This window comes from Lycium ferocissimum, chromosome 1 (genome assembly GCF_029784015.1).
Source record: "Lycium ferocissimum isolate CSIRO_LF1 chromosome 1, AGI_CSIRO_Lferr_CH_V1, whole genome shotgun sequence".
Classification (NCBI taxonomy): Eukaryota; Viridiplantae; Streptophyta; class Magnoliopsida; order Solanales; family Solanaceae; genus Lycium; species Lycium ferocissimum.
In genome coordinates, this window is record NC_081342.1 from 69,512,051 (window position 1) to 69,530,894 (window position 18,844).

Sequence of the window (18,844 nt, forward strand, 5' to 3'; positions counted from 1 at the left end):
GTTGGGTCGTCAAGCTGATCCCATTTTGTATCATCTCATGGGCAAGTTCATCTGCTATAAGTACCTGCCAAAACTAAATGTCTTCATGGTGAGACTAGTAAAAGGAAAAAAAATCTGGATTTTGACTCTGGATCCAGTTAAAGAAAAGAAGTCGTCTTTTGCAATGATCCAATGCTATTGAGCACGGAAATTTCAATATCTATATTGTGTTGCTGTGGTAGTTCCTCCAGAACACACAAGAAAACATCATCAGGATAGTCACAAAGCATTAAGGTTCTTGGCAAAGCACTTTGAGGTCCCTAATTAGAGGATTTAGCGACAAATGCTTCAAATAGCATAATCGACGGAATTTCAAATAAATATCACTATATTTATTTCTTCAATACAAAAAAGAATTACATTAAGAGGATTACACAGAACAGATGCTTATCTTCGTCTAGTAAAAGACGGGCTCTCGTTCATTATCATTAGTGCAGAACGAAACTAAGAAGAAAAAAAATGTGCCACTTTCAAAAAGGGCTCACCATTAAAGGCGTGAGGGATCTAGCAGTTCTCTAATATGAGTTTCAACTTTCTTCCTAATCGAGGCATTTGGGAAACGGTCTACTACTTCAGCTGCAAATGAAAAGATCAAAGCTTTTCTGGCAGTTTCAGCATCAATACCCCGTGCCCTGAAGTAAAACAGTTGGTCATCTTCGAGGTCACTAATTGCAGCTCCATGGGAACACTTGACATCGTCAGCGATGATTTGGAGATTAGGTTTGACATTCACAGTTGCTCGAGGTTCCAAAAGGAGGCTTCGTGTAAGTTGTCCTGCATCTGTCTGCTGCGCATATCTGCAACATCATTTAAAGTTACACACACCACTAAATTTCATACATTAAGAATAATAAAAACCATCAACAATCGTGTGTGCAGCATCTTTATAAAAGACTTCTAAATAAAATACGGCCTTTGCGACTCAGTAGAGGAAAGAAGGTGGGCTTTCTCCTAAGTTTGCACATTTCTTATTGATAAGATACCGGGTTGTTTGATATGGAGGAAAACATTTTTTTGGATAACCTGTCCGAGCCAGCTTGCATGCACCTCGACTAATTTCAGGGGATACCTGCCACCTCCCACTAGCAACAGGTACCAGATAACTCTATCCACTGAGGCTAGGACGGATGGAAAGAAATAATCTAGTATTTTTGTCTCTGTTGGGATTTGAACCCGAGACCTCATGATTCTCAACCCACTTTACTAACCACTAGGCTACACCCTTGGGTGCGGACGAAAACATTTTCTGTAGGAAAACAACTTCCTTAAAAATGAGGAAAATGACTTCTCTAGTGAAAGTAGGGAAAACAAGTTCCACAAGTGGGATTTCACATTGATTGTGTCCTCCTCGCCCTCTAACACAACTCATCTTCACCCCAACCTCGTAGCCTCCATCCCCACCACCCCTACCCCCACCCACACCTGCCATAGTATTTGTCTAGATTATATATAAATCCTTTTAGGATAATATTTTTTGCTTACGTACCCCGAACACAACTAAATAAGAAAACATTTTCCTTCATACCGAACAAACCCACAGTTTCCAATAGCTGAGACACCGGCTTTCTCTTATAATCATTACCTTCTTACAAATTAAGAAATTGAAAAGTCATTAAATTCAACTGAATGAGTCTGGTACAGTATGCAATATGGACCATTGGATACACACATAAAGGTACTTTCATCTTGTGTGATGCAGATAATGAACAAATGGAATATCTGAAGGGTGTCCTGATTGCTTTCGAGGCTGTTTCAGGGCTTCAATCATTACCTTCTTACAAATTAAGAAATTGAAAAGTCATTAAATTCAACTGAATGAGTCTGGTACAGTATGCAATATGGACCATTGGATACACACATGAAGGTACTTTCATCTTGTGTGATGCAGATAATGAACAAATGGAATATCTGAAGGGTGTCCTGATTGCTTTCGAGGCTGTTTCAGGGCTTCAATCACTATGAATAAGAGCAGCCTATACTCTTATCTATCTTTTGGAGGTAGAATTACGCTAGTGAACGGTGTACTTGATGGTCATACCGACATATGTAATGTCTTTAATTCCAATTCCAGCAAAGGTGGAAAAACAACTTAACAGAATTAGGCACAACTTTATCTGGGAAGGGAATCATGAAGGCAAGAAAAATGCATTTGATAAAATGGGAGAAGGAGCTTCAATGCAAAAAGGTTGTTGGACCAGTGTTATCAAAAGCGAAAAGCGCAAAAAAGCTCTAAGGTCAGCTGGGGCTTTAAGCGCAAAGCGCAAATGAAGCGTGGGCTTTAATGAAAAAAAGCGCAATGGTGCAAAAATACAAATATATATATATGTTTAGTCCAAGATTAATAATAATAAGCATGAATAACAAATGTATGGACAAAGAAATTGTAAAAATATTACGATAAAGTGAAATATTAATCATCTAGTGTCACCTCTCCAAGAGAGGCTCATTGGCAAGGAAAAGTATGTCTTAGAGCCTTGATGATGACACTGAAGCGCACATAAAGCGAGGTGAAGCGCTCAACATGTTTTGAGCCTCGCTTCAGGGCTTAAGCGCGCTTAAAGCGCGCCTTTGATAACACTGTGTTGGACTAGGAGTTTGGAATTTATAAGTCCAAAAAAAGCTTATCATATAAATTGCTTTAGAGATGGAATTGTGGACAAAAGGAGCTTTGGAAGGAGGCGGTAAAACATAAATATGAGCGGCGCGACTTTGGTTGTACTACCCAAAATTGCAGAAAGATTCGTTTTGTTGAATTGGATATTTTCTGTTAAGTCCTGTTATAATATGTTGATGAAGAAAATGAGCACAGCAGGGAGCGACTGGCCATGGAATATCATTTAGAAGTCCAAGGCTCCAAAGTTGCTTCCTTTGGTCGGATTGCAACACATGAGGCTTGTTTGACGCTGAACGATTTGCAAAGCGCTTTTCATTTATGCAACTGGTGCTATTTCTGAAAAAAAAAAAAAATGGACCGAAAGTGACTCGTTCACTACTGCACTTCAATTTTGTTTGGCAAATTTGGTGTATGTTCTTGAACTTATGTGGGATTAAATAACTGCCAATATGAAGCAAGCTTTGTGCAGCTAGCAAGGAGCAACCTCTAAGGTATTCAATAAAATTTACATTTATTGATTAAAAAAAAAAAGATACACGCATGGATCATACGTTCAGAACTAGATTGTTGAGAAACAAGTTAAAAACACTATAATTAATACTATATATTAGCAAAATAATAGCACTGAAAAATTAAATATTATTAAGATAATATTTTTGAGTAAATACACGAATTGACTTGGCTAGGCACTATCCTAAAAAACTATTTCAGTAATGTGAAATGTTTTCCTAGGATTAAACAAGCGTACCTTGTTGAAATAAAAGAAGGATTATTCTATTATCAAGTGGCTAGCTACTAAAAATAATAGCTGATGATGGTAAGAAAAGGTAGTTTAATAATTGCTAAGGAAGAGCATTTACGCTATGGTTGAGGGCTGGAAAATTGTTGATCAAAATGGAAAACTAGTTGATTATTTATAGATGTATACATGGCATAGATGAGAGACAAGTGGATGAACACTTGCAAATAATTTTTCATGCAAAGGAGACACTTAGCTAGTGTCTTAATCACTTCGCTGTAACGTTTAGAAATTAAGCCGCTTGTAAAATAATTAAAAATCTTTTGAAACTAATAATACAACAATCCCCCACATTTCAAAAAGATTTTCAGAATGAGTGGAAGAGTAAGACTTGCTGGATTTGCATGGTCCAAATGCAATGGGTTTGGTGTCTTACAATAAGAATTATTGGTTCATATAAATTTTATATTTCACCAGTAAATCTGTAAGTCAGATTTTATGGGTATCAGTTTGGTTCGTAGTCCAAAAAGACACCAAACTTAATTGCATTTTGGCCATGCAAATCCGGCAAGTTTTATCACTTATTCCAAAAGTCTTACCCTTTTGTTCCTATCCTTTGATTCCAAAAATCTTATGATATAAGTGGGGGATTGTTATCAAAATGAAGCATTTCAAAAGAATTTTTATTAGCTAAAATTGAAGTTAAAAACAAGTGTTAAAAAGGACGGACAGTTAGCTCACCCTCTCTTTCCCACAATACCAAGTGGCATTAAAGGTGTCATGTGCAGGACACTTGTCATGGAAAAACAAAATTCCTACAACAATATATAGCCCCTCCAATTGTTTCATCCGAACACACCCAACATTTGTTCCTCTTCAAAAATTATCATTAGCAATCATCGTTTTACTTTCTTTGTCCCCCAAAACCTTAAGAAATATTTTTCCTCTTGTCAAACTTGTTGGTGTTATTTAATTTTGCTGGTTCTTATATCCTCTAATTAATTAGAGGTAGGTTTGTTTAATCCTTCGAAAACATTTCACATTGCTGAAATAGTTTCTTAGGATAGTGCCTAGCACGACTCAAGCCAATTCGTGTATTTACTCTAAAAATATTATGTAGTAATATTTAATTCTTCAGTGCTATTATTTTGCTAAATAAATAATATTTATTATTGTGTTTTTCACTTTTGATTCCCAACAAACTAAGAAACATTGTTGTATTATTATTATTAGTTTCAAAAGATTTTTAATTTTTTACAAGCGGCTAAATCGCTTAATTTCTAAAAGTTACAATCAAGTGGTTAAGAACTAGCTAAGTGTCTCCTTTGCGTGAAAAATTATTTACAAGTGTTCATCCACTTGTCTCTCATCTATGCCATCTATAAATAGCCAACTAGTTTGCTTTGATTATCAATTTTCCAGCTCCCAACCGTAGCTTAGGTGCTCTTCCTTAGCAATCATTAATCTTTTCTTACAATCATTAGCTATTATTTTTAGTAGCTAGCCATTTAATAATATAGAATAATCCTTCTTTTATTTCTCATTAAGACTTGTTGGTATATTATTTAATTTTGTTGATTCATGTGTCCTCTAATTAAAATAGAGGTAGGCTTGTTTAATCCTGGGGAAACATTTTACATTGCTGAAATAGTTTCTTAGGACAGTGCCTAGCACGACTCAAGCCAATTCATGTCTGCTGAAAAATATTATCGTAATAATATTTAATTTTTCAGAGATCGAGTGTAAAGGCGGGGATAGGAAGTTGTCTAGGATCGCCAAGACGAGAGAGGAGTCTTGCGATCTGGACCAAGTGAAGTGCATCAAGGACGAGAATGACAAAGTGTTGGTAGACGACGACGGTGATGACAGACGTACTTCCATAAGCTTTTGAATGAAGACGGGGACAAGAATATCGTGCTGGGGGAGTTAGAGAATTCCGAGAGTCGTAGAGATTCTGGGTACTGTAGGTGCATAAAGGCTGCAGAGGTTAAGGAGGCTATCCGTAAAATGAGGAAGTGCAAAAAGCCGATCCGTCCGCCGAGATCCCGCAGACTTTTCGGAAGATCGCAAGGCGAAAGGTGTGGCCGAGTGGCCGACTCAGGCTGTTTAATGTCATATGCTCGACCGCTAAGATGCCGAGGATTGGGGGGGAGTGACAATGGTCCCATCGTATAAAAACAAGTGGCGATATTCAGATTGTTAACTATAGGTATCAAATCGCTAAGCCACACTATAAAAGGTGGTCTGGTGTGTGTGTGTGTGTGTTCATACACATACATATATATATATATATACGTGTCGATATCCGAGAGTGCGCCTTCGGATCTGGCGTCAGTCGATCGATTGGCGAAACTATTCATCTTGTCGGGTGTGAGATTGGTGGAACAAAGATGGTGACAAAAACAGAGACCCCACACATAGTGTTCATCGACCGAAGATAGGCATGATAAAGCTCGAGGTCCTTCAGAGATGCTTCGAGTCTGGGAGAGGCCTCGTGGCCCACATCAAGGCAATTAAGGACATGCGAGGGTGCCAAGACCGGGTTAGGAGAAGCGGGAGGTGATTCGGCAACACTTTCCGATCGTGATGGGTTGCACCTGAAGATTAGCTCTAGCCCCTTTCATTTGCCTTAGTGATGATGAATTGATACGACATATCTGGTGAGTGAGGTGCCGTGGTGTATGTTATTTCAGTGTACTTACATAGTTTTGATCGACGAGACGCGTGCTGCAGTTAACGCTTAGGCCGGAAGTTCGAGAAAGACTCTTAGAATCTAAAGGTTTCAGCAGACTAAGACTAATACATGAAGGCAAGTTCGGCGGACGCGACGCAAGAGACAGATGTGGAAGCCGAAGATCGAGGCACAAGTTATACCCAAAAGAAAAGGAGTTTCAAGAGATTCGGGTCCATAATACAAGGGGACGGGGAGATTGACGATGATCTCGCACACCGTATTGGAGCAAGGTGGATGAAATGGAGGCTCGCATCTGAGGTGCATTGCGATAAGAAGATGTCGCCTAGGCTAAAAGGTAAATTCTACAAAGTGGTGGTTAGATCAGCATTGTTACTTGGGAGACCGCCGGCCGCCGGTTAACGTCCATGTTCGTAAGCATTTAAAGTAAGTGAGACGCGGATGCTCAAACGACGTGTGGTCATACTAAGAGAGATACGATTAGGAATAAAGATATACGGACAAAGATGAAAGGGAAGCGAAACCGAATCGGGGTTCCCGCATGCTAAGAGAGGTCCGTAGGAGACCGCTGGTGAGGTGTGAGAGACGGCGCACAGCAGTGTTGGTGAGATGTAGGTCGAACAAGAACTAGGGGAGGTGATTAGACAGGATATGGCACAACTCCAGCTAACTTAGTACATGACCCTGGATGGGAAGATTTGGAGGTTGAGGATTAGGATAGAAGGTTAGTAGGTAGTTTAGTTTATTGCACTGCGTGTGAGAGAGAGGTTGGGGGCTAGCCTTTCCATCTCCTCTTCTCCTTTGCTTAGTTCTATTATTTTGGTATCGCATAGATCATTACCTTTATGTGTGTATTACTATGTTGCACCATTTGTTTTGTATCTCGATATTTTGCTATCTTATTTTTCTTGCAATCCTGCATTGACTACGTTTCTTTTGAGCCGAGGGTCTATCGTAAACAGCCTCTCTACCTCGCAAAGATAGAGGTAATGTCTGCGTACATCCTACCCTCCCTAGACCCCACTTGTGGGATTACATTGGGTATGTTGTTGTTGTAATAATATTTAATTTTTCACTGCTATTATTTTGCTAATAAATAATGTTTATTATTGTGTTCTTTAACTTTGTTTCCCAACAATTCTTAGATTGTTGGAGTATGAAGGAAAAAACACAATAATAATATCAAAAAATAATAGCACTGAAAAAATAAATACCACTACGATAATGATTTGAGTAAATACACGAACTGACTTGAGTCGTGCTACACACTGTCCTGAGAAACTATTTCAGCAATGTGAAATGTTTCCTCGGAAGTAAACAAGCTTACCTCTATTTTAGAGGATACAAGAATTAACAAAATTAACCAGCAAGTTTTGTCACTTATTCCAAAAGTCTTACCCTTTTGTTCCTATCCATTGATTCTAAAAATTCTTTTGAAATATGTGGGGGATTCTTAGCGAAATAAAATATTTTCAAAAGAATTTCTATGGCTAAAATAAAGGTTAAAAACAAGTGTCAAAAGATGGACGCATGTTAATGGCTTCATTCCTTGTGTGACAGCCAAGTGTCAGCAAGGTGTCACTTTTGCTTGAAGATTATTTTACAAGTGTATGAACACTTGTCTCTATTTTAGGCCATTTTCACATCCATAAATAGCCTAACATTTTTGCCATTATCATCATCCATTTTTCCCAAGTCCCCAACCGTACCATTACTAATTTTCCTTGGCTATCATTAGCCATTACTTCTTTAGCTAGACACTATAGAATAATCTTTCTCTTATAATTTCTCCTTAAAGACTTACTGATTCCTGTATTCTCTAATTAAAATTAGAGGTAGGCTTGTTTAATCCTGGAGAATCATTTCACACTCCAAAAATATTTTTTAGGACAATGCCTAACACGACTCAAGCCCATCAGTGTATTTGCTCAAAACTATTATCGTAATATTTAATTTTTCAGTGCTAATAAATAATAGTTATTATTGTGTTTTACACCTTCGTTTCCCAACAATCTTATATAAAGGTAAAACCAAATCACAACAATAATAAAATAATTTTTTAGCAAAATATCATCAGTGAGAAAATATTACTACGATAATATCTTTAAATAAATACATGAATTGACTTGAGTCATGCTAGGCAATGTCCTAAGCAATTATTTCAACAATGTGAAATGTCTCCTTAGGATTAAACAAGCCTACCTCTAACTAATTAGAGGATATAGAAATCAGCAAAATTAAATAATATCAGCAAGTTAGACGAGGGAAAATATTTCTTTTCTTAAGATTTTGGACAAAGAAAGAAAAGAAAGCAGAGCAGTAAAGTGCTAATGACAACTTTTGAAGAGGAGCAAATGTGGGGTGTGTTCGGATGAAGCAATTGTAGGAGCTATATATAGTTAGGAATTTTGCATGCACAATGACACCTTTAAAGCCTATTGTTATTGTGTGTGAGAGAGAGGAGGTGAAACAAGTGTCCATCCTTTTTGACACTTGTTTCTAACTTTAACTTTAGCTAATAAAAATTCTTTTGAAATACTTAAGAAAATTCTCATGAAGTACTTGCGTGTAAGGCAGTGTTATCAAAAGCGAAAAGCGCATAAAAGCTCTAAGGTCAGCTGGGGCTTTAAGCGCAAAGTGCAGAAAAAGCATGGGCTTTAATTAAGAAAGGAGCAATGGCGCAAAAATACAAATGTATATATGTTTAGTCCAAGACTAATAATAATAAGCATGAATAACAAATATATGGACAAAGAAATTGTAAAAACATTACAATAAAGTGAAATATCAATTATCTAATGTCATCTCTTCAAGAGAGGCTCATTGGCAAGGAAAAGTATGTGTGTAGCCTTAATGATGATTAACCGAAGCGCACACATAAAGCAAGGCGAAGCGCCAACATGTTTTGAGCGAGCCTTAATGATGACACTGAAGCGCACATAAAGCAAGGCGAAGCGCTCAACATGTTTTGAGCGAGCCTTGATGATGACACTGAAGCGCACATAAAGCGAGGCGAAGCGCTCAACATGTTTTGAGCCCCGCTTTAGGGCTTAAGCGCGCCTTTGACAACAGTGGTGTAAGGGCAGAATAAAAACATAATCAAGACAAATAAAAGATTTGAGTAACACAGCTAGCAAATGACACCTGATCCATTGCATTGACCACCAAAAAGGAAGAGGTGTCTGGAGGTTGCTACTTGCACCTATAATAGGTTGCTCGGACGCTCCAAAATGTAACAAGAAAGCCACGCAGGGAAACATGAACGGAAACAGTACCAGGAGATATACAATACGCAGGCTAAACAATATCAGTATTGAAATGTTCAATGCTGGTGATTTGCAGAACGAGTCACTTAAATAAACACCAAAGGTAAGACAGAATAACAATACCTATTGACTTGAACGTTTCCATCAAAAACAGCCTGTCCAGATGAATAAGCCACAATACACTTATGGATTTGCTGAGAGACGCCTCGAGGATGATCAAGGACTAACCTACTGTGTAAATCTTGTGTTTGATCCGATACACACATATGAAATGTAGATAACTCAGTAACCGTGTCCGGACCAACTTGCTGGATGTGAATATTGTGTCTACTCAACTTTCCACCAGTGCTTACTTCTATATGCTCGTATGTGCTATTTGATTCCTGAAAATAATCAACTCGACTATGAAGCAAACTTAATCTTCTGCTGAAAAGACAAATAAATAAAATAACTGAAGCTGTTACAGAAATTCTTAAGGAATTGCTTAAAGCTACTAATAAGATCATCTCCTGGAACAGAAAAAGTATACACTTCCCACACTAACTCTGCTCATGGAGGGAAAGGTAGCAATCAGTTACTTGTAGTTAGATTAGAATCAAATATAGTTAGATTAGAATCAAATAGAAAAGAGACAGTAGCTATCAGAATCAACAAGCTGCAACAATCAAGCAGAAAGTAATATTCATATTTCACAGCTCAATCAAAAAATTGTCCATAAAAGAATTACAGTATCACTGCACCCAAGGGTGTGGCCTAGTGGTCAACGAAGTGGGTTGAGAACAATGAGATCTAAGGTTAGATCCCAGTAGAGACAAAAAACACTAGGTGAGTTCTCATCATCTGTCCTAGCCTTGGCGGACAGAGTTACCTGGTACCTGTTGCTCGTAGGGGACAGCAGGTATCGCGTGAAATTAGTCGAGGTGCGTGCAAGCTAGGCTTGACACCACCATTATCAAAAAATAAGAAAAGAATTACATTATAACCAAGACTAGACGAATTAATTATCAAGGTCCATAAGAACGTCATCTATATAATGACAACATCTCATGGATGTTCTGCATAGTTCATACAGAGAAGGAACAGAAAGCCATGTGGAAACGACAGGAGAGAAGAGGAAAGCACTTTTTATTTGTTTGCTTTGGGTTTGATCCAAGAGTGAAGAAGGAATTGGTGCCATTTGATATTTAATCTCTTAATAAGTATTTTCCTTTCCAGGACTAAGCTCCCGCAAAGTACGTGGGGTGTAGGGAAGGGCCGGCCCACAACGGAACCTTACATTGTATTTCTGCAAGAGGCTTTTCCGCGGCTTGAACTCGTTACCTCCTGGTCCCACAGTGACAACTTTTATAATTGTGCCAAGGCTCACCCCTTCCAACATTTTCTTTTCACAATCCCTATCTCTTAGTATGCATATTCTTTTCCAAGTGTTGTTTCTGTTCATTTGCCAATTTCTTGGTACAGAACGCTACTCAACCCCTTAATGTAATCTCTCTTCTTTTTCATTACTGTTGCTTTTTGGTGGTAGCTTGATAAAGCAAAGCAGCAAGCTACATCCAAAGATGAATCCCCGAAGAAACTTGAAGAAAAAGCTTACAGAACCTAGAGAGTAAGGCTAAGGGGACGAGCACATTAACAAAACCCAACAGGATTAGATTAAGGAACTGTGAAACTAGCTCAACTAAAAGACATCAATTACATGGCCAATTAGAGAAACAACTTTCACAGCTTTGCATATTATTCTGATTTTGCTTTTGTATCTGATAAAGTCTCAGAGCTAGAGAACAAGATGAGGCAGCAATAGCAATTTGAGTCTGAAAGCCTTAACAATAAGGCAATAGCAAACTTAGAGGTTGTGACTAAGTACAACAACAACTAGAAATTTGAATCAATGTAAAGTACTTGCCTCCAACTAATACTTACCATTTTCGTGTAAGAGGGTGATCCACCAAATTTTTCTTTCTGTCCAACCAAAAGGCATAGAAGTTTCGTTCTTTCCGACCAAAATACAGCAAACATACTTAAAATTAATAATCTCCACCTACATACTCTTCAACTATACTAGTCTACTTCCCTTCTCTACCAACACCAATAAAGGCAAAGCTTTGGACTCTTTATTGCTACCTTCAATAGAAAAATCCCATTTAATGTAACGACCGATTAGGTGTGGCCGCGTCGTTACCTTTTTTTCTTCTCATTTTGCCTTTTCTTATTATTTAGTAATCCTGCTTTATCCTTCACCCTACCTTTTTTATAATAACCGTACCCTGTATCCTACTTTTCTTTAAAATATTGTAGGTTTATCCTTCAAATTGATGTTGTGTGACAATATGTAACGACAGGAAACGATACAATCTATCCAAACGTTGTATTCATCAATTCATTATAGTACAATGCAATACAATGTAATACAATACTACACATGAAAGATATGCATTTGCAGGATTTTCTTGAATTATGCATAATATATCAAGGATATTTTCAGTCGAAAAAGAACTAGTTTTTACCTGTTGAACCCAAGTCCACTTGATATGTGCAGCATTGAAAGATTGATTTTGTATATAAGAATGATTCACCTTTCCCCCTTCCCCAACAACCACTTCCATAACGGAATTCGTCCAGTAACATTTATTATCCTTATCTCCACCTACATACTCTTCAACTATACTAATCTCACCTCCTTTCTCCACCAACAACAACACCCTCGGATTCGAAAAAGGCAAACTTTTCGACTCTTTTTCACTACCTTCAACTGAAACATACCTTAAATTCAATGGATTCTCAACTTTACACCCTTCTGGCACATAAACTAATACTATATCAGGTGTACCTACACCATTAAGTGAATAAAACAAATCTCCTTTAAAACTAAACTCATATTCAGACACCCTTTTTAATATAGTCTCAGAATCTACACTTAAAAGACTCCCAACATAAACCCCATTTGGAAAATCATTAAATTGAGTTAAAGAATCTGTTATATAACCATCAATAATTGAAAGAGTGGGCAAAAGGGTATCTAAAGATTCATTTTTTAGACTTAAAGATTCATTTTTTGGACTAAAAGATTCATTTTTTGTGCTTAAAGATTCATTTTTTGGACTTAAAGATTGATTTTTTGGTGGTGGGGTGGGTTGAATTGTTGAATTTTTGAGAAAAGAAGTGTCAGTGAATCTAAAAGGTTCATCTTTTCTTGAAGGCCAAGGGGTAGAGAGAAGGGTATTTGAGGAATTGTCTCTTAATTTTTGAAGTGATGGAGAAGAAGTAGAAGGTAATGAATCTTCAAGAGTTTCAGCTATTTGGAGTACATATGGATCAGAGAGTGCTGATATTGTGGTGAATTTAGGTGTAGTAAAGAGTCTAAATTTGGAGTTTTTTTGGCTGGTTGTTCTTGTTTTTGTTGTTGTTGTAGTGAATTTTGAGAGATATGGAGATATAGATATTGAGTTTGTAGAGAAAAATGGTGCTAAAGAAGAAAGTGCCATTGAAGGTTTTGAGTTTCAATTAACAGTTATGGAGAAGAAGGTGTGTCGTTGGTCATTGCACAAATATCCCTAGTTTGGGGTGTTATTTAATTTCGCTCGAGATAAATTTGTATTTTCGTATGGTAATATTCTTCGAGTTATGTCGAATGCGGCAAAACTTTCAAAATTTAACATAAAAATGGTTAAGAACACGTCAAACTCCACAAAAACATGCATAAAAAGGATAAAGAAACCCGTAAGGATAGCTCAGTTAGTTGAGCATGAGGCTTTTATGATGGAGGTCTAAGGTTCGAAACAATAGGGGATCTTTCTTTTGGATTGGCTCGCATTTGAACTGTGCCGGGCTTGGTTCCGATGTCATTAAAAAAAGGATAAAGAACATGTACTTTAAAAACATAACTTCAATTTCTGAACACTGCTACAAATTCTAAAAACTATTATTGGCCTGAATATTTTCATTAAATGATAGGGGAAAAAAAAATTGAAGACTGCAGATACAAGGAACAAAAATTAAAGACCAGTGCGTTTGAAGGACAGTCCCTGCAAAACTGCCGGTGAAAACTATAATTGGGCTTCTTTTTTGGGCTGGTGGGTCAGAGTGAAGTGCAGGGGGACAATTTGCAGGATTTCCCTTCGCTTGGGGGTGGTCTTTAATTTTTGTCCCTCAAATTGATGGTCTTTAATTTTTATCCTCTACCTTTCGCAAGGGAAAATTCTGCCCATGTAATTTACAAAATTTTGCCTTAAGGCAGAATTTGCAAAGGCAGAGGGTAAAAATTAAAGACCACCCCAAATGAAGAGCAATCCGCGCAAAAAAAAGAAGTGTGCGGGGATAGCGCCTTTTTAGCAATTCGCGCATTGCCCTTCTTTTGGGTGGTCTTTAAATTTTGCCCCTCATATTTGAAATCTTTAAATTTTGCCCTTCGCTAAAACTCATAGGTTCCAAAGTTCGAACCCACACGCATCAAAATTTTAAAAAAATTCGCAAAGCGCAGTTTAAATTTCGCTATGCCCCCAGCATACACTTGAAGGAATTACCAAAGTTATGTCGGACCAAGATACTTATGCCTTATGGGCGTACTTGGCATAAGTATGCCGGTCCGGCATAACTTTGATAATTCCTTCACAAGTTTACGCCAGTCCGCATATAAAAGTTTGCCCATTAAAAGTATACCCAAGATATTTGTGAAGGAATTACCAAAGTTATGCGACCAAAGATACTTATGCCTTATGGGCGCATTGGCATAAGTATCTTGTCAAGCATAACTTTGATAATTCCTTCACAAGTTTATCGCGGTAAGATAAAAGTTTGCTCTATTAAAAGTATGCCCACACGATAAACTTGTGAAGGAATTATCAAAGTTATCTTGACCGCATACTTATGCCAAGTCCGTCCATAAGGCATGAGTATGCCGGTTCGGGATAAAATTTGTAATTCCTTAACAAGAGTATCGCGGTCCGCCACACACGCGACCCAAACCTTGCGCTTGCAATTTTTTTTTTTTTTTAATTTATGCTTGAGCGGGGGTTCGAACTCAGAACCTCATGATTTCTGCGTGAAAGCTCAAAGTTGTAATGCGAAGGGCAAAAATTAAAGACTAAAGAATATAAAGTGATAATTTAAAGACCACAAATATGAGGGGCAAAATTTAAAGACCACCCCAAAAGAAGGGCCATCCGCGCAAAAAAATGACCTTTTTAACGCCAGTATTTAAGCTTCAGCCAGTGTTTGTAATGTATTTAGAACATAGCATTTTTTTCCAATACTGCTTGTAATCTTCCTTCAATTCGATGTTCTCTGCTTGCTTAATTCCTGATTTTGAACAGTGAAGAAACAAATTGGGAAGCAGTGTGTTAAAAAGCGTTTGCGTTTGTGAAAAAAATGACTAGATAGGCTAGACATAAAATTACACGTTTTGGCCTTAAAATGGATTGATCTTTATTTTTTGTCCTTTAGCAATCGAACTTATGCCTAGTGGCGAATAAGTTCTTCACAACTGAAGTCATGCCAGAGCATAATTTGTGGATATTATGATACAAACATATACACTTATGCCTTGCAAATTTTCTTTTTGTTATGAGGGCCATAAATTAAAGATCAGCACAAAATACAACAAAAGTGCAAATGCCCCTAGGTTAGAAAAGTAATTGGGCTTGAACTTAATTGGGCCCATTACGAGCTGGGTCACTCCATTGAAGGTCTCTTCGATAAGCAATTCCGTGAATAAAATGGGAACAAAAACGTAACTATATAAAAATATAATGTTAGCATAATTATTTAATTAACATTCAGTCGCAGTTAAAGAGTTAGAACCATAAAAAATTACTCTCCATTACGGCTAGCACTAACAAACCAACTCATTTTCTTCGTACTTTTTTGCTCAACAAATATCTCCCTCTCACCCCAATTACGTTCCATTTATATCTTGCATATACTATAAATAAATATTTATATTTTAATTAAAAAATCACAAAAAAAAGTGCTTTCAATATAGCAAATTTATTCCATGAATATACAATGGTAACCTTTATATCCCATAAAATTATACTAGAAATATAACAATAATTTGAATTTGTCATATACTATATTTATACCATAAAATACATGGTATATTTATGGAATAAAATTTTTTATAACATAAATATACACAGTTTATTTTTAGATATAAAAAATTTATACCATAAAATTACATGGTATATTTTAGATATAAAAGTTTCATACCAAGCATATATTACAAATATAAAATTATATGTAAAAAAAAATTAAAAACTTTTGATATAACAAATTTATACCATGAATATATCCCCCTAAATTTATTGAAAGTATATTTAGAAGAAAAATAAAATTGTACACCATTTTATGTGTGTATATCTAATTATATATACAGTATAATGAAGATATACATGGTATAATAAAGATATCCCTATGAATACACATGGTATAAATATATTATCAAACTGAAAATAGGGATAATTAGCGTTAAACGAATTCCTTAATTAGTGGAAAAATTAATGATGAAAGAGAAGGGGATATGTACATATTAATTAGAATCATTCGTAAACTAATTTCTTAGTTAGTGAGAAAGATGATGATGAAAGAGAAAATGATAAGTATTAGTTAGGATGTGACTTAATCCCTTAATTAGTGGTCCTTCATTAACAGTAAGTGATTTCAGAATATTGCTAAAATGGAAAAGAAGTTTGTCATTTTTGGAATAAAAAAGAAGTACTCTTATTTAGTCATTTTTGGAATAAAAAAGAAGTACTCTTTTTTATGAAAATACTTTTAGAAAATTGACTTCTTGGGTAAAAATCTCAATTAACAAGTGCATTTTTAATCTAAAATATGACTTAGTTTCACTGTTTAATTCATCAATTAACTGTTACTATGGAAAATGGAAAGAGGATTCCAAGGAAAAGAAAGAAGAAAAAAAAAGGAAAAATAAATCAATGTTGTAGGGTGATAATTTACTATCGATATACTAGTGAGTAGTGAGGTTAAATTTTAGTCAAACAATTAATCTATAATGGAGAATAAATTTTGGAAAATCTTCCAACAAATAATTACTAAAAATTTCTAATAAAAGAAGAAACGGAGGTGACAATTGGAAATTTAAAGAAAATTAGGTAAAATCATAATTATCTGCCTGATACTACATTCAAACGTGACTAAAACGAGTTTAGTCAAGATTTACATAATCATGATTTGATACCTTTAAGGACAAATACAATGTCAGCAGGCATATCTTTTAATTCTAAATAATAATATTTCCATGTAATTTTTTCTAATTAAAGTTTGACTTTGTTAATGCTGATGTGCAACATATTAACGCTCTAATCGAATCTTTGGTCACAATCTTTTTGTATTATCTGATTAGACTTTCCCCACTTTGTTAATTATGTAGACTATGCATGTAGTTAAGTTGAAACAAGGGTTACAATCTTAAGAATTTAATTGAGCTTATTGTACATGTACATTGGCTCATCCTTTATCTATCGGTTCATAAAAGTCTCCCTCGTTATCTTTCGTCTCAAATATGTCACTTCGACTAACGGTTTTCTATCGTGAAAAGAATAGTCGGTCTAATTTGGCAAATACGTTGAAAAACATGTAAGAATATATATGGATCTCTCTTTTAATTGTTCAAAAGTATATTTGGACCTTTTCAATTGTTCAAGGTATATTCAGAATCATTGGACTCTTAACAAATACAATAATAATAGTAATATATTTTTGTTGTTGATTTCCATTTGATTTGTCTTCTCAGTATGCGAAAAAACTGCATTCTTCAACAACCCAATTTCTTTTGGCTGAACTATACAGTAGTATTTCCATTTTTTGTATTTGAAGTGACTTTGCTTATATTGGATTGACCAACTTTTCCTTCCATTTTAAATTGTTTTCCCTTCACATCAAAACCTCAATCTTAACTTTAATGACAACATTAATTTTCATACAATTTCGAGTACGTCACCCCATCTTATCTCAAAATCTGATCATCCTATCTAATTATGACTTAAAGATTTGTCTTGTATGCTCAACTCTTCTTTTTTTCTTTTTTTAAAATTATCTTTCATTTTCCAATTATTTTCTTCTCTTTGGACTAGAGGAGGAAGCCAGTGTTAGGTGAGAAATGAAATACAAAATTTCCTGCTGTTAATCAGAAACTTAGAACTACCTTTTTTTTTTTATTTTTTTTTTTTATATATTTCTCTCCCAATGTTCGGTACTTATATTAGGGTCCGATTAAATTCGCATTCGCGCCGAGAAGTCTCATATTTGTGGTAAAGCGCTCTCTAACAAGAATGACTTTATACCCCGAGCTCGAACCCGATCGAAACCTCGGATTAAAGATAAAGAAACACTTACCAATTTACCACAATTCTTGTTGGTGAAACGTTTGAACTGCCATTTTCCCTTCTTTTTTTTTCTCTCTCTTTAAGTTGTGAAAGCCTGAATTACACAACATTTTACCTAGTTAAATTTGGAATTTAATTATACACGGACAAGATAAGCAATTTTTCACACTATCATTATAATTTAACTTGTTTTAAATGGTTACTTGCCATTTTCTTTAGCCTATAAGGATCATCGAATCAACAGCAACATGTCCGGTTTGAAGAGGCTCATATACGGAATGACGAGAAATAATAATCGGGGCGGAAGATTCAATTAATCGATATTCAGAAGCTGAAATTTCTCCGCTACTCTTCAAACTGGACATATTGCTATTGATTCGATGATCCTTATATGCTAAAGAAAATGGCAAGTAACCATTTAAAACAAGTTAATTATAATGATAGTGTGAAAAATTGCTTATCTTGTCCGTGTATAACTAAATTCCAAATTTAACTAGGTAAAATGTTGTGTAATTCAGGCTTTCACAACTTAAAGAGAGAAAAAAAAAAGAAGGGAAAAATGGCAGTTCAAATGTTTCACCAACAAGAATTGTGGTAAATTGGTAAGTGTTTCTTTATCTTTAATCCGAGGTTTTGATTAGTCTGCACTCTGTAGTGCGTAAAATTTAAACTAAAGGGCATTTTGAGAGTGCATTTAAGTAATACTAGTTATAAAACCCCGTGCACAGCACAGGCTCAAGCACCGGTGAAAATTTTGAAATTGGTAAATAATTTTTTTATGAATCTTGAATTGGTAAATATAAAATAAACTTTATTATAGTATCACAAAAGTATAAATGTAGAATGTATGTTTTTCAAGTTTTTTTTAGCTTAATGTGTGTAGGTGATACGTTCTCCTGCATATATTATTACTTAAAATTGAATTAGTTATCCTTCAAAAAAACACATTATTACTCTATTAATACTTTAATATTTTCAGCTATCTAAAGATAGTTCTCAAAATCTAAATATAATATCGATGGTTATCTAAAACTCTCAAAACACTAATTAATATATACGTACTCTTTAAATTTTAAGATGAAATTTAGACACCATGTGATTAGAAAGAGTGAAAATTTTCTATATAAATTTTGTAAAATTATAGTAAAGTGT

General features: G+C 35.6%; 1 protein-coding gene across 1 annotated transcript; it reads right to left on the reverse strand.

Moving 5' to 3' along the window:
- Positions 1-332: 332 nt before the first annotated feature.
- On the reverse strand, positions 333-12,883 carry LOC132058863 (protein ABCI7, chloroplastic-like). The gene is made up of 3 exons (XM_059451238.1): positions 11,855-12,883; positions 9,474-9,733; positions 333-836 (listed from the first exon to the last, which is right to left on the reverse strand). The coding sequence occupies exons 1-3, from the start codon at positions 12,830-12,832 to the stop codon at positions 527-529; spliced, it is 1,548 nt and encodes a 515-aa protein (XP_059307221.1). The 5' UTR covers positions 12,833-12,883; the 3' UTR covers positions 333-526.
- Positions 12,884-18,844: the final 5,961 nt, after the last annotated feature.

What these genes read in the sequence shown, in the direction of transcription:
- LOC132058863 (XM_059451238.1), bottom strand. Translation starts at nt 12,832, where the DNA reads ATGGCACTTTCTTCTTTAGCACCATTTTTCTCTACAAACTCAATATCT. An exon ending in AGTGGACTTGGGTTCAACAG is followed by an intron (nt 9,734 to 11,854) that starts GTAAAAACTAGT and finishes GATTATTTTCAG; the next exon opens with GAATCAAATAGCACATACGA. An exon ending in GGAAACGTTCAAGTCAATAG is followed by an intron (nt 837 to 9,473) that starts GTATTGTTATTC and finishes ATGATGTTGCAG; the next exon opens with ATATGCGCAGCAGACAGATG.